The 16418-nt window shown below is 38.2% G+C and overlaps 1 protein-coding gene across 3 annotated transcripts; it reads left to right on the forward strand.

Annotated features, from left to right (window-relative positions):
- Nucleotides 1–11153: 11153 nt before the first annotated feature.
- Nucleotides 11154–14768, forward strand: LOC139152704 (uncharacterized). 3 transcript variants are annotated; one of them, XR_011556692.1, is made up of 6 exons: nt 11154–11447; nt 11809–12051; nt 12377–12452; nt 13056–13264; nt 13635–14033; nt 14469–14622. XR_011556692.1 is itself a non-coding variant. In XM_070726005.1 (4 exons), exons 3-4 carry the CDS (start codon nt 13689–13691, stop codon nt 14691–14693), a joined length of 570 nt encoding a protein of 189 aa, XP_070582106.1. In that variant the 5' UTR covers nt 12415–12452; nt 13056–13264; nt 13635–13688; the 3' UTR covers nt 14694–14768. The 3 variants fall into 3 exon arrangements, 2 of the variants coding, with proteins under 2 accessions (XP_070582106.1, XP_070582114.1); XM_070726005.1 differs by lacking the exons at nt 11154–11447; nt 11809–12051 and having other exon boundaries at nt 12415–12452; nt 14469–14768; XM_070726013.1 differs by lacking the exons at nt 11154–11447; nt 11809–12051; nt 12377–12452 and having other exon boundaries at nt 12834–13264; nt 14469–14768.
- Nucleotides 14769–16418: the final 1650 nt, after the last annotated feature.

Below are 16418 nucleotides of genomic sequence, written 5' to 3' on the forward strand. Positions count from 1 at the left end.
GGCCTATTGTAGGGTAAAACTTTAATATGAAAACAATGTCTATCCTCTGTGAAAGCTGCAATCCCAGGCCAAGGCCCCACATCAGTGATGGCGAAGGGGCGCCCTGGTCAGCGGCAAATACTAATGAAAATATGTAATACTAAACTTATGTCTTGTGGCTAAAAAGAGTGTCAATGACAATTTGCTCACACTTTGTTACATTTGACACGGTTAGTGTACGTACGATATTTAATAACCTCTATGGGCCTTAGATCATGATATCCATGGTCAAGTGCACCATCCATCGAAGTCCGAAATGGTTGGCAACCGTTCTTGTTCGAAAAGAAATCTATATGCCTAGTTTAAATTAAGATCTAGAGTCAATTGAACAGGAAATTGTTTGTGTTGTTACTCGAGCAATGTCTAAGAGAGCTTCTGAAAATCAAGAGATCAAAAATAACGTTGTCTTAAGGTAGAATCCGATATTTTCACTCGCTAAGGTTTACAATCCTTTTTAGATTAACCACTTGTGAGGAGTCATTTTAAGATGTTAATGTCAGAAAACTTTTAACCGTCTTAATATTTTCAAAATCTAAGGTTAATTTTTCTCCAAACAGTTAACATAGAGACGGCAGCCATTTTGAAATTCAAATATTAGTAAATTTCGGGTAATTTGTTTCTCTACTACAATAATTTGCACGATGACCCCCGATTACCTTTCTTGATTTCGCAAGATAATGGCTTAAAGTTTTCTTAAGAAAAGTTTGAGCAAAACCTCAAGTCTTTCATTTCCGGGTGGCGAACTACCTTAAACGATACCTTTCTCAATCAGGTCTTTGATACAAATCAGTCCCTTATCCTAAGTGGGTTTGAAACAACCAGTAATATTTTGCTGACCAAGGTCAGACATTTTCTCTACCACATTTTACTGAAGAACAACGCAAGGACCCAGATATTTTGTGTTTGTTTGATTGTTGTTGACGAAGTTGAAACTTCAGATAGTCCTTTTTATAATCATACAAAGTCTGGAGACCTCCAGATGTCTTAGTTGGTGACGATTGGGCAAGAAAACATCAAATTGTTGTTCTAAAACCCTATCATGCTGAAATATTGCGTATTGCCCATAATACTCCCTTGGCTAGTCACTTAGGAGTCAGGAAGACCTATCATAAAATTCTCTGTCATTATTAATGGCCTAGTCTCAGGATAAACGAAAAACATTTCTGTAAAACTGCCACACAATCAAATGGTAGGAAAACCAAATCAAAATATTCGAATAGCTCCTTTACAGCCAGTTCTAGTTTTTAAGATCAATTTACAATAATATTCATAGACTTTGTTGGGCCCGTAGCCTAAACTGCACCAGGGAATGAGTTCATGTTGACCAAATGCATAATGAGTATATGTACTCGGTTCCAAGAAGCCATATAAATATTAAGGCAAAAAACTATAATGAAAGCTTTGGTCAATATATTCACTTTTTTGATCTGCCTAAATCTTTCCAGTCCGATTAAGGTTCCAACTTCATGTCTAGAATTTTCAACAAGTCATGGATAGCTAAACAGTATAAGTATCAGAAAGCCAAGGTGCTCTAGAGCAACTTCATCACTTTGAAAACTAGTGTTAAGTTCAGATTAGAAAGAGTGGCAGAAAGGACAGTCTTTCTTGGACAACTGTCTGGCGCAAAGACGACCACCTCTGAATGTCCACCACAGGTGACGCTCTATGAAGGTTTGCAGCCAGCAGCCTTATTATCTCTAACTTAGCACATTTGCTTTTTTAAATCAAATTGTGTTTGTCATTGCATGGCGTTATTTAAGATTTATGACCAATGTGGGTAAGTAGGTACTTGTGACCAATATTACTTATTGTTCTTTGCCAAAATATCATCTCAGAAATTGTCTGTGGAAATAGCTTCCAAACACGGTATGTCAAATATACATAGGTCCCTATCAAACGACAGAACAACGGTATTTAGTTTTTGTAATTTGTATACATTTCATACACAAAAAATGTAATGATTAGTAGCATCTTTACTATACTTGCAGATTGCATTATAGAAGATGGTATTGATAGACCTGGTGGTGACATAAATGACGGCTCGCGTAATCTAAAAGACACCGCGGAGGAATGTTGTCAGAGTTGCATTGCTGATGCCCGATGCAAAGCTTGGTCGTGGAGTTCGAGCAGAAAATGTTGGTTGAAAAATAAACAAGGAGCATTAGGAATTCCCCATCTGCGTGAGTGGACGGATAATACTAGGTATGCATCGTCATGAAAAAATGTAGAGATGGCGCCCTTCTTATAATTTCAATTCCAGTCTGACAGTGTAGTAAAAGTAAAGGCATCATAAATGTCGTACACAAATTAAAGAGTATTGCTTGACGTTAAACTTTCTACCCAAATTTTATCGAATATAACTTTTCACAGATAGCAATAGCATGACAATTCAATTGCGTTTTCCTGTTTAGCCCCACTGTCAGCAACGTGGAGCTTATCAAAATTGGCTGATTGCCCGTCGTCATCCGTCCATCCGTCGTCCGTCAGTCACTCATCAACAATTGCTTTCTTCTTAAACTTGATTTCCGATTGCTTTGAAATTTGATATTCATTTCACTGAGAGTGACTTCAGTTTGATTTGTTTCGAATTGTGGTAAAATTTGCGTATTTGCATTTTTGGGGCAATTTTGCTATTTTCGTCAAAAATCTTTTTTTCTGAAACCATTTGCCTGATTGCTTTGAAATTCGATCTGTAATTCACTTTGGATGACCTCAGTTTGATTTGTTCAAATTGTTGGAAAATTTGGATATTTGCATTTTGGGGCATTTTTGGAAATAAAAACAAAATCTACCTATGCAAACACCAAGCTCCCCTTGTCCCAAAATTTATTCGAAGACCGAGAGGCTCCGAAAAGCCGAGATATGTTGCCCCTCAGATAAAAAAGTAATAAAGGCATTATACTAAGAGGGCTAGGGTCGGGACAGTATCGAAAAATTTAATACAGCACATAGGGTCAAAAGAACAAGGATAGGTAGCGAGGGTATTCAAAATTTAGAGGATTATGTGGACAAAATCGGAATATACTGATTAAAGCTTGAACTTTCGAAGTCAGTAACATGTCAGAGGTTTGTTTTGCAATAGGTCATTTTATAGTAAAAATTTATTGTCAAGATTGTACTGTGCTCATGGCAGTTTTGGTCGATTGCGCTTGATATTCAGCAGATACAAAAAATAAAACAAATTTTATATGGTATATGACAAGCAGTGGTGTATATCGAAAAGTAGATATATGATAAAATTTGTTGTGTTATAATTTGAAGTATAAGTGCCATAAATAAACATAATAATAATAATAATAATAATAACAAGGCAGTATTTCTGAAGGCAATGAGTACTTGGGCCGTGATAGAGTAATTTTGAGGACAATATATACTACTATTCAAATATGGTCTTGAATTTCCTCCTGTCAATGAGGCATTTGATTAACTGGTTATTAAACGAAGCAATGGCATGACAACGGCAAAATATGTCTAGCAACTTTTGTGGAGTTTGAGGCAGGGGTTCTTTATTTATAGCGGGAATTGCTTAAACTCCTTAAATATTCAAATTACAGCAAATTTCTTTTGTTCTCGATGGTAGATGTCTAATATTTAGATGGGCATATTTAGATTTCTACCCTATAGTTATCCCTATATACCAAAAATCGGACATCCAGCTCTATTGGCTTGCTCAGAATTAGATATGCGCATAATTAATGAGGTACAATATGTGGTGTCATAAGGTGTCCCATCATACCATTTATGAAGGGTGTAGCACTTGTGGTTACTGAGTTGTGGACAAATATATATATTTGAGGTCAAAGGTCATCGGAGGTCACGTGACATTTGTCAAAATAATTGTATTGCTAAGTTATTCCTATATACCAAAAATCAGACCTCTAGCTCTATTGGCGCGCTCAAAATTATATATGCGCATAATTAATGAGGTACAATATGTGGTGTCATAAGGTGTCTTATCATACCAAATATGAAGGATGTAGCAAAACTGTGACGTGACCTCAATGACCTTTGACCTCAAATATATATATTTGTCCAAATAATTGTATTGCTAAGTTATTCCTATATACCAAAATCAGACCTCTAGCTCTATTGGCTCGCTCAAAATAAGATATGCACATAATTAATGAGGTACAATATATGGTGTCATAAGGTGTCCTTTCATACCAAATATGAAGGGTGTAGCACTTGTGGTTACTGAGTTGTGGACAAATATGTATATTTGAGGTCAAAGGTCATTGAGGTCACGTGAAGTTTTGTCAAACAAATTATATTGTTAACTTATCCCTATATACCAGAAATCAGACCTCTTGCTCTATTGGCTCGCTCATAATTAGATATGCACATAATTAATGGAGTACAATATGTGGCATCATAAGGTGTCCCGTCATACCAAATATGAAAGGTTTAGCACTTGTGGTTACTGAGTCATGGACAATAATGTATATTGAGGTCAAAGGTCACCAAGGTCACATGATATTTTGTCAAAATGTCTGAGATATCTGCGTGAACCGATGGACTCACTGATGCACTCACTGACGGATATGAGCCAATCTATAAGCCCCCTGGACTTTATCCGTGGGGACAAAAAACTGTGTCACTGCATCCTTTAGGCAATATGAATACGATGAGAAACTAAATTTTTATTTTTCTTGGCATCATACATGCGAGTCTATGGAGAACTGCCTTATACATGGGAGTCTATGGAGGTGTAAACTAAAAGTCCTCTAACACGGCCAAATTTGATAGCATTGTGAAACAAATCGACGTGCATCTGTATGGGGTTGGGTACTGTAGGCGTGAACGGACGGACGGAGGCACGGACATGACCAAACCTATAAGTCCCCTCGGACTTCGTCCGTGGTGATTAAAAACAACGCAACAGTTATTACAGCTACACCGGCGGTAGGTTCATATCCAGAGCCCCGTACGGTCTGCCGCCGTCGCTTGAAAACAATCTCATGCACCGGCCATATGGGCAGCTGGCCGGATCACAGTCGCTCGAGAGCTATTCAGCTCTGGGACTATTCGCCCCATAGACGAGTATACAGAAGCGAGGTATTTCTCGCTTCTGTATACTCGTCTATGGGGCGAATAGTCCCAGAGCTGAATAGCTCTCGAGCGACTGTGGCCGGATGCATGACTTCCCGGAGAAGGCGAGCTGTCACGTTCACGCTCAGGATTATTTGTCGATCAAATTTCAGTAAATTTACCTTACCTAGATGAAATTTTGTCTATAGGCTGAAATTTCGCCGAAGTTTGACAAAATTACATCGATTTTTCAGGTTCATATGCGACATTTTGAGTTTTGAGTGCAGACAGAAATAAGTTTTGAGGCAACATGGCTGCGACCCCATGTTGACCCCTAGCCCTGCGTACGATGCTATGTGCTACAGCTAACACACAGCATCGTACGCAGGGCCAGCGAGAGAGTTGCCGACATCGACGGTTATTTACGAGAAGTGAATAAAAGACTGTCATTTTTGGAAGCGATCGAGTAGCTGAGGTAGGCTGGGATACGACTTGGGCCTAAGAACGCTGAATTTCGGCAGTAATTTGGCTTTTTACGTCAAGTCCCAAAATGGATTTGAAGTCACCGACCCAACGTACGGGTCTTTGCAGGGCTGTGGTGAGCGGGGCGGTTAGCTGTAGCGGAACACACAGCATCGTACGCAGGGCTAGTTGACCCCAAAGTGAAAATGTGTTCGCGATCAAATCTTCCTATATTTTTTTCAGAATTTTCAACAAAATCATTGCTTCTTACATCTTTTGTAAAATATAAAATACTAAAATAAAACTGCGATGTGCCATGTCTCCAGATTTCTAAAATATCGTTCGTTGACCGTTCGACGCAAACTTGTGACGCAGTTGAAATTCAATACTGACCGCCAAATAAATGAGACGAGATCAGTCTAGACATCCTCCAAATTATCCAACCATTCGCATTGGAGTTCAGCTCGCTTAGAGTATCATAACATTTTTCGGCCTTTTAGATCGACCCTAATATCTCTATTTAGGAAATAAATACACAAGCTACCTCGACAAAACTTCGTGCACCATCCAAGACCAAACGCACTACAAATCTGTCTTGACGTCATCATCTCCTTACATGGTAATCGGCATACCGTATTTTTAGCAAAGGGGACACAGAATACGTCGGGGTATTCAGTTTCAAAACGTATTACATTGTGTGATGTTGTCCAAAAAAAGTCATGTTACTGCAGTGGTATAAATTACAAAACACAAAAGTTCAAATCAGTTTATTTTGGACTGGCTTTACCCAACATTTCATATTGTTTCTTATGCCAGATTTGACCACGTGCTTACTGGCGACCCCTTTTCATGCAAATTTTGTGTCAAATGATGTGTTCCCCTGGAAAAACAAACGTACGATTTCTAAATGAAGGAGGCGAAATTTGCCCTCAAGACTCGAAACCACCCCTTATGGGGTGTACCTAGCTATTTTTAACGAGCTTCTCGAATCTGCAGCTCTATTTCGAAATGATGGTCTGGATTTCTCAGCTCAAGGATAAGTGTTCTCCATCGCTGTGGGCGTTACTATTCTCAACCGGGGGTACAGTTTCCAGTCGTAATGTTTTCATTGTGTCCGGGATATAAAACCTTTCCTTTTCAAACTTTCTCTTGATTAACATTAATCCACATCTTGTCAGTGATTAAACATGTTTCAAGTTTAAATGTTAAATTCTGGTCTCGAGCCCTCCTGTTCGACCAAACCGAAATTACCCCTCCCACTTTGGCTCGTCCAGTGGGTGTAGCAAGGGTCGTGCCATCGCCTAGTAAAGGGAGGGTGCATTAATTGTTGCATTTCGATGCACATTTTGATTATATTCAGAAGATTTTGTGGCAAAAACTCAGATAGAGAAGCATTTATATTCACATCTCACTTATTCAAGACTGGCTGAGAGCAGCACTTCCATTCAGTTAACATCATTACGCCATTTATTATGCCAAGAAAGATGAAGCCAATACATTTGCCCTCCCTGGTCTCAGCCAGAAATGGTTATACCTTACAGTTTTTTTTCCCACGGAATGAAAACAAATGTACTTGGGCTGAGGCCCAAGTACAATAATAATAATAATAATAATTAATATAAGTATTATATAGAAATAATAATGCGAATAATAATAGGTTCAATTTCCGTGAAAATTTCACCATAAGGGTATTTTGGGTCGAAAAGACCAAATATGATATCAGTTTCACTGCCCCATGTTTCCATGGTAACCATTTTAGGGGTTGAAAATTTCAGTTTTGCTAATATCCCATGAAAAGTTACTTTGATTGATATATGAAAATTACCTAGTGGGGAGTAGGTCAGAGAACACAAAAACCAGACTTATCTTAATGTTTCGAGTTGCCATGGTAACTATTCTGGGATTGAAAATGTTACTCTTTCACTAATTCCTATTAAAGAACTATTGATTGATGTAAAAAAATCATAATAAGGGTTTTTCTTGTTAGCACACCAAAACAATCACACTCATTTTAATGTGAGATGTTTCCATGGTAACCATTCAGGAATAAAAATTACCAGTTTTCAAAGATTCCACCTAAAATCCAGTAACCGACAGAATATGTTATAGCAAAGGGATATTTTGGGTTAGAAAGACCAAATATCCAGTAATCAACAGAAATATTATATCAAAGGGTTATTTTGGGTTAGAAAGACAAAACATGATATCAATTTTTACTGCCCTGTGTTTCCATAGTAACATATTTGCGTTTTAATATTTCAAAGTTTTCCAAATTCCATTAAAAGTAATCCCAGTTACTATGCAAATGCTCTCCTAAGTGTATTTATCACAGCATGAACTCCATGTTCATTTTTGTTTCATGTTGCCATGGTAACCATTTAGGTTTTTTTATTTAAAACCATGCATATTTTAGATCAGGGGTATCTTTTTCGTTAACCAGACAAGAAAAGGCTATTTTACGAGATTCTGCCCATGAAGTGAATTTTCTAGTCTTTTGATGTGTATACTTGCACACCTTTAATACCCAAGGAAACAGGTATAATGGACGACAGTGGGACTCAAAAGTTTTCTGACCTATTAACAACCCGTTTCACTCTCAGAGTTGTATGCAAATTTTAAAAGTCGCCATGACAACCTGGCAACAACATGGCCTTTTCAGCACTGAGACATACTGTAGCAGGGCTAAAAATGGCCACGGCCCTTCTGCCGGAGGAGGCATAATTTTGATACATTATTATCAAAATGCAACGAGAATGCGTTTTTGGCCATTGTTTCCTGTGCCTGTCATTCAAGTAGTCAGTTCAGATATTCAAACTTTGTTGCAAAGTTCCCACCGCACGGCCGGTCGTCTTCGTAATTTCCAGAACAAAGTCACATTATGTGCCCAGCTGGGTTTGACTGCATTTATCTACCTCGTCCAAAGTGACGGAGGGATCTTTCAACCTTTCAGCTTGGTGAAAAACGCATTTATTGATTCGCCAAAGGCCTGTGGATTCGGTTATTTTTGCACAAGTGCTACATGGACATAGGAAAAAGTTCGACTCACCTAACCCTCTCGATTGTGAATACAACCACGGTCCATGATGAGAGTTTTCGAATCAAAAACTGTAGCCGTGCTCGAATACAAATGTCTTCTCATTAAATTACGTCATTCTTGATATACAAGAGTTAGCATTCCAAACCTGTCACCTTTTTTTTCAAAGTTTTGAGAAGGGCGGTATTTCCATCTGAATGATTGAACGACGTGAAACGCAAAATTCCATCGCATATTATCCGGCAATATGTGCACTGTACAGTAGAAATACTGTATACGGTGCAGCCAGTGCAGGTACGTATATACTCCACAAAATGGCCACAGACGGCGTGAACTTTCTGAAAGGATTTCCTAAAACGTCCTCCTTGGTACCTTAGAGACTTACATGTGATGTCCTGGAAAGTATTCTCTGCAGTAATTCCAGTTTCTGTTAACATGCACACATTTTATAGCTCAACGACATGATAGCGCGAGACAGTTCTACGGTACTATACACATTCTCGCGCTCCCGGGCTCAATTGCGCATGCTCATACTGGCAGACTACGTCACCTGGTTTTGCTTCCGGCGCGGCCGACTTGGCAACTTAGGTTGAGCAAACAAATAACGAACAGCCGAACGCACTCTCAGTGATGGCGGTCACCGTATGTGTGGCATACCGAGACGATCGCTCGCCGTGCGTGTGTTGTTCCTCGAATTCTGACCCATAATCATTTAAAAAATGCATTCAAATGTGATAGTGAAAGCTGTTCTCAATTAATAAGGTGGCATACTCAGCATAGCTGGATGTTTATCGCTAGTTTACCTTAGACCTCGCGACATTTGCAGGAGAAGTTTCTTAGCACGGGCAACTTGATAACATAAAGCATGGCGGTCTGTAAGTATTTTCATTAATGTGTTGTGTAATTTACGAGGTTCAAATTTTAAGTAAATCAATTTTAACAAGATTGAAACCGATTCAACCGTGTCCGCAGTGATTTAATCTGTATATTTCATGGCGTGATTGTCATGGGTTATTTTTTATGCGTGTGGGTTTTTATTTACGTCCATATGTGCGTTGCAGTTGAGCATAGTTTTTCGGATCATCACGCATGTCTCCCTGGTAACGGGTTTGTTTACACACTGACATATTTCTGGCGCCTTTTTCAATCGTCTGTTGGCCTAGACTGTGAAAATGTCATTCGAATTTCATGCTCGTGTGCTAAAAAACCGGTGTCGTATTTGTGCACGGAAAATAAATGGCACAAGTTATCCATGCTCCAATTTTATCGTGGAGTTAAAGAATTGTTTCAGAGTACAGTTTTAGTGAAGACATTCTGATGTTCACCCGTCTAATTTTTGTTGTCTCTGTAAGAGAGTCATTGCTTCATGGCAGCAGGCAGAAAGCAATAACAAAACCTATCGGCCAGGGACACACGTAGTGAAATGGTCCAGACACTGTAGAGTACGGAGATGTGCGGTGTGTGATGCATTGTGTAAGGCAGGAAAGAAAAAGAAAGACAGTAAAAACAGGGGCAGACCAAGTCAATACCAAGGCAGTGACATTTCTGGTATCACTGGCAAGGAGACAGGAAAGACGGGGAAACTACAGAGTGAAACTCATGGCAGTACAAATCTAACAGCAGCTGTAAAACAGAGGGCAGGAAAAAAGATGAGAAGATTCATTCCCTTGCAGAGACAGAGGTTCAATGATCTCATTGAAGAAATGGAGTGTCCCATTTGCAAAGACATAATAGATGGACCAATACAACTTTTGTGTGATGGACCACATGTGTGTTGTGCTGAATGTTTGTGTCAGTGGTTGCAAGTTTCTTCATCCTGTCCTGTTTGCCGTCTCTCTATTATGTGTGAATCTATTGTAAGTCCCCCATTGCCTTTGCAAACATGCTATCAAATGCCACAGTCACATGTGATTATGGGAATGTCGGTTGTAAGTCAGTTGTGCCACTGCAAGATCTGCAACACAACATGGAATGGTGTGTTTACCAGTCCATTGCTGGAGACCACTGCTTCTCGTCAGTGAGCCCATTTTCCCATCAGAAGCCACCATACTCCAGTCCCCATTCCTGACCCAATCAATACCGAGACATCAAATGATGACACATCAAGGGATAGGCAGAACAATATATGTGCAGTGAAGGCCGCAGAAATTGTGTTGCAGAATGTATCAGCGGTGCATATGCTGCTACAGTATGAAGAATGGCAACAACACTTGTCAAGAAAAAAATAGAAGCAAACAGAAGTGATGATAGTTTGATAAAGGTTAAAACCAAGGGCCAGGTGAGTTTTTTACCAGCATTACTCTTGCTGATCTATACCCACATATCAATTTACAGTTAGATTTTGGAGTAAATTCTTCTGATAAAGCCATCATGGAATATGATAATTTGTAAATTTGTATTTGTAATAACATTTATTTGGTTTTGTAGTACATGTGTGACCTGGTAGTGGTTCAACAAATTAATTTCATCAAGTAATGAGCTAGTCCAATTTCATGAATTTATCACCCACATATACTTTTGAAAGATAAATTTGGTTTTTTCAATTTTTGGTGTGATTTTTTTCAGCCATTGTGTTTAACATATAACACCAAAGCCACGAAAAACAACCTCAGAAGCTAGCACTAGGACAAGACGTCAGAGGGTGTTGCAGTTAAGTCAGAGGAGAGACATTGTCAGTGGTGGTGATGCGATGCTGCAGCTGAGTGAGAGGAGGTGAGACACCAACAAAAGGACAAGAAGGAAAATCCTCCAGATCTTGGGACTCACTCCTGACATACCTCCAGGTGCTGGCCTTCATTTGGAAGTTGCTATGGGAACAACATGGGCTGCCAAGAGGAAATTACGGCGTTACTTCAAGGCATGGCATGTGAATATTGGAAGTGAGGTATGTTATGCAGGTCATTTCCCCCCACACTCATCAAGGTCACTGTCCTTCTTGACCTCACAACCATGAATTTAATAAGTCATGTTTGGAATTTTCTGGAAATTTAATTAGTTGTGTAAGATTGAGAATTTTAGAACAGTAATTAGCATGTCAGTAAAAGTTCTAGATTGTTCTTATATGCTCTTATATAAGCACATGAGTATTAATATTGGGACAGCAGACTTGCAGTCAGACTTTGGGATGTGTGCAAACTCTATTATGATCATGTAGAGAAAGACTGTGGATAAGTAATCTTGTTATCACATATTACTGAATATATGCGTTACTGTTGTTTTTGCATCTTGTTCATATTTGTCTTCAGGTCTAGCAAACTTACCCGGCATGGTGCAATACCTACCAGTGAAATTTGGATAAAGTTAGATGGGGACAAGGGTCAGGGAACCATGAGAATGGTTTACCAAGTTGCTAACATCAGTAATCCAAATGTAGCAGATAATACAGTGATTTGGAGTACATTTGCAGCACCTGATTCCTATTACAATTTAGAAATAGCTTTAGCTGTTAACAGAGGTCAGGTAGACAAACTGGATGGCACAAAGTGGAAGTAAGTCTAAACGTGCATACTGTGTTTTACTAAACAATGAACAGATTGTACCATATATCTATTTTGGTACAATATTTGGAACTTAAGATACATACATATTGGTTATCCAAGTTTAATACATGCATTATACTGCTGATCCAAAAATCTGAAAAACAATGTGCAAATCTGACCAAACTTATGCAGCATAAATATGATACCTACATTAAATAGTACAAAGGCAAAGTTGTTTTCTTGCATGTACAAAATGCATTGATGTGTAGAAACATGGGCATTAATTTAGAATGGTGTGGACAATTGTCTTACATTCCACTTTGATTTATTTCAGGGACAAGACACTCTTAGCACGGATGATGGGAGATTATGAGTATCTGGTCAAGAGTATGGATTGTCTGGACCAAATGGTATGAAATGTATACTTGCATGCTATGATTTATACGTGAGAAAAGTTGAGGCACTGACAGGACAGGCAGTTTATTGTGTGCACTTCAGTTTTACCTATGATTTACATGTGTACATCCTTGACCTATCAGTTTGCAATATGTGCGACTGTTAATAATCAGCATGCATTGTGTATGATATGCTGTAGAACACAATTATGATAATTTGTTGTAGTTTTTCGTTGACTTAAGACATTCACAGCTAACATTGATTAGTCAGATAAATTTAAAGGAAGGGGTACACAGTGGGTCAGATCTTGATAAATATTTGCAAGCTATTGACAAATGATTGTTTTCCTCTGTAGAAATTCTTGTTTATTTCTCAATTTAATTCTTACACATAGTATTAATATGTATACTGGCAATGCAAAATGTAGTAACCATGAATTTCTTTGAAATAAATATTTAAATTGATAAGTTTGCATATTACAGGTACATCCTCTCCAAGAGTTCACACATGCACATCAAATTGACTTCATGAACACCAGTCATGTCTATACCTACTAAGGTTTTTAAGTAATTATGTCAGTTTTTGTTCCTTGTCTTCCTCACATTGAAATATTTTAGGGAAATATTTTTGCGTATGCTGTGTGATCAGCAAGGAACAAACACAGTTGCTGAAGGAGGAACAGCCATTGTCATCAATGAAGAAGAGAACCCTTGATGATATCAGAAAATGTCACAGTGAATTTCTTTCAACTGGTGGAAACCTAAGGCATGCCATGCAGCACTACAATAGTGTCAGAAAGCCACTTTTCAATGTACCACTGCACAGAGTATGTACTAATCAATTCAATCCACTATGTTGTTTGCTTCCATTGACCAACTAAACATATAGCTCTGTTCTGTTTCAATCAGTTCACTTTACCTTTCTCTGAACAGTTCAACAGACCACACTGTGACCTATCTACATGTGTGCATGCCACTATGTCCATAATGGTGTGCACAATAGAAGTTATTAGTGAAGCTATATGAGAAAACAAGTTGACAATGAAGCCAGCACATATGTCAGCATTTGTGATCAATCTAGTTGTTGTATATTTGTATGTAGTGTTTTCTTCATAAATAGGTAGGTATGAAGTTACAAGATATTGTCATACATTAAAAGTAAAAGATACATGTGCTAACCCTTATATTTTATCACAGGTTGCAGTCCCAGGGTTGCACATCAGTCCTGGCTTGTTTTAAAAGTTTTTCACCATGATGGAAGCTAGCTGTGCAGTACTGGATATCAAGATCATCACGACTCTGGAGAGAGATGATGACATTGATGAACCCGTGCTGAAGCCTGCTGGATTTGACACATATGTAGCCATGTTGAAACAAGTCGAGACATTACAGTGTGAAGCGAAAGAACTCCAAGAAGAAGCTAAGACCTTGGCTGATAGTGTTGAAAAGGCTCTCCTTGCTGATGATGACTGTGACAATGATGATGATGATGACGACAACAGTGAAGATGATGGCAGACCGCCACTAATGACCTTGGGCAAAGTTAAAAAAGCCCAGGAGAAAGTGCAGGAACTCAGTGAAGAAGCTGACAGGAAGGTTAGATTTATGAATAGAAGACCATACTACATTAACAAAATAAAAATACATGATTTTGTGATAATTTTGAAATCTTGTGAGACACAATTAATTTCAGTGGCAGTGAGTTGCTAGCCAAGTCACTTTTTATCAAACTGGAATAGTTGCCACGTTAAATAAACATGTAATGTTTGTTTAGCATGGTGTTAAATTCCTGTATCATGTGAGAACACCCACAGATAACCTGTCTAGCAACCTGAGATCTCAGAGGGTCTCCTTCATCTTTGAAAATGGCATATTGATACCAGAAGTAAGATCATTTTTGTGATGATAAGCAATAACATTGTCAATCTCAAGTGCACAGTCATGTCTATGCTGCATTTTCAGAATTTTGGCTTGTGCACATTTGTAGTGCAGTCATTTCCAGACAACACAGTGTTTATCTTTGTTTCTTAGATATCTGAAGCTACAGACGTAAAAGCGAAACTGCCAAAAGAATGTGGTTTTGTAGTCTGCGGTATTGACCAAGCTCTGCAGTCATTTGGTGTTGGACGTCATTCTTACCACGGGCAGGCATTCATCGGAAATCATGTGAACAAGTGCTGTAAAGTATGTGTTTTAAAACTGTACACTGTTTTGTTGCTAAAGTCATTAAAAGGTTCAGTATTCTGCTTGTCATGATTTTCAAGCTTTCAGTGTCAGATTTATTGTGTGTTATATATATACTACAGAAGATGTATTTCGTCTACATTATTTTGACCTACTTTCAGTGAAACAACTCTGTTTGCTTCTTTGAAAGAAAGTTATCATATCCTTTTTTTTATTTTTTGTGTTTCAGGAAGAAAACATTGAAACGTTGTTCAAGAGCGTCATCAGGGCCGCAGCAAGACATGTCCATAGCTGATGAACAGGCTGCACACATTTATGGTCTGTATAAGCCAATATTTTCAAAATTTGCAGCCTGCCATAATCTTTATAGTACAAGCAATATAATGTCAGATGAAGATATTAGCATTCTCAGTTCAAACATATCACATTTAATGGCATATTACAGAGAACACTTTCCTAATGAAAGTGTACCCCCAAAATGCATATGTTAGAAGATCATGTCATCCCTCAGATTGAAAACACAGGGTTTGGCTTTGGTTTCCTCACAGAACGGTGTAGAGAGTATCCATCATGAGATTAGGAAGGGAATGGACGGTATAGTAAAGTACCTGGCTATAATGGTTTAAGAAATTAGAACTTATGGTAAGGGAGCATCATGTGATGACCAATTCAAGTCATGTGAAAGTGCCAAAAACACAAAGGGGTTCATACAGAACCAAATAAGCAACGTGAAATAATGATGGCCATAGTGATAAAAGTAAAGATAAATCATGATAAAATAAACATGTAAAGAACAAATTAATTAAGTCAATAACAAACCAATATGTAAATAAAAACATTGAAATCTGGTTCTTTCTATGAATCATATTTTTACTAAATTGATGCTTGTATTTTTAGTCCCCAAGATACCGTCCGGGGGGACTTATAGGTTTGGTCATGTCCGAGCGTGTGTCAGTGTGTGCGTTTGTCCGTCCATGCATCCGTCTGTTCACGCAGATATCTCAGAGATACATGGAGCGATTTCATTCAAACTTGGTACAAGGATTACTTGATATGTCATACATATGCACATCCAATATATATACATATGCATGATCCAATGTGGCCTCCATGCGGCCATTTTATTACAATTTTTTTATGTACAGAGCCATAACTCCGACATGTTTCAACCAATTTTATTGAAAGTTAGTACAAGGACATTGACCTTCATCATACATATGCACATCAATTTGTTTCACAACATTATCCAATATTGCTGCCATGCGGCAATCTTATTACAATTTTGTCATGTACGGAGCCATAACTCAGGCATATCTCAACCGATTTTATTCAAAGTTGGTACAAGGATATTGACCTATGTCATACATATGCTTGTCAATTTGTTTCATGATATGATCCAATATGGCCGCATGGCAGCCATTTTGTTACAATTTTTCATGTCCTTAGCCATAACTCAGGCCCGTCTAAATGGATTTTATTTAAACTTTGTACAAGGACTTTGACCTATGTCATACATATGAACACGATATAGCTACCATGCCACCATTTTGTTACAATTTTTTCATGTACGGAGCAATTACTCAATCATATCTCAACCGATTTTATTCAAAGTTGTTACAAGGACATTGACTCATGTTATACATATGTATGTCGATTTGTTTCACGATATGATCCAATATGACCACATGGCGGCCATTTTGTTATGTTTTTTTTTCATGTTTAAAGCCATAACTCTGGCAAGTCTCAACCGATTTTATTCAAAGTTGGTACATGGACATTAACTTATGTCATACATAT

Source organism: Ptychodera flava, chromosome 2, assembly GCF_041260155.1.
Source record: "Ptychodera flava strain L36383 chromosome 2, AS_Pfla_20210202, whole genome shotgun sequence".
In the NCBI taxonomy this organism is placed as follows: domain Eukaryota; kingdom Metazoa; phylum Hemichordata; class Enteropneusta; family Ptychoderidae; genus Ptychodera; species Ptychodera flava.

What these genes read in the sequence shown, in the direction of transcription:
- LOC139152704 (XM_070726005.1), top strand. Translation starts at nt 13,689, where the DNA reads ATGATGGAAGCTAGCTGTGCAGTACTGGATATCAAGATCATCACGACT. An exon ending in GTGAAGAAGCTGACAGGAAG is followed by an intron (nt 14,034 to 14,468) that starts GTTAGATTTATG and finishes TTTGTTTCTTAG; the next exon opens with ATATCTGAAGCTACAGACGT.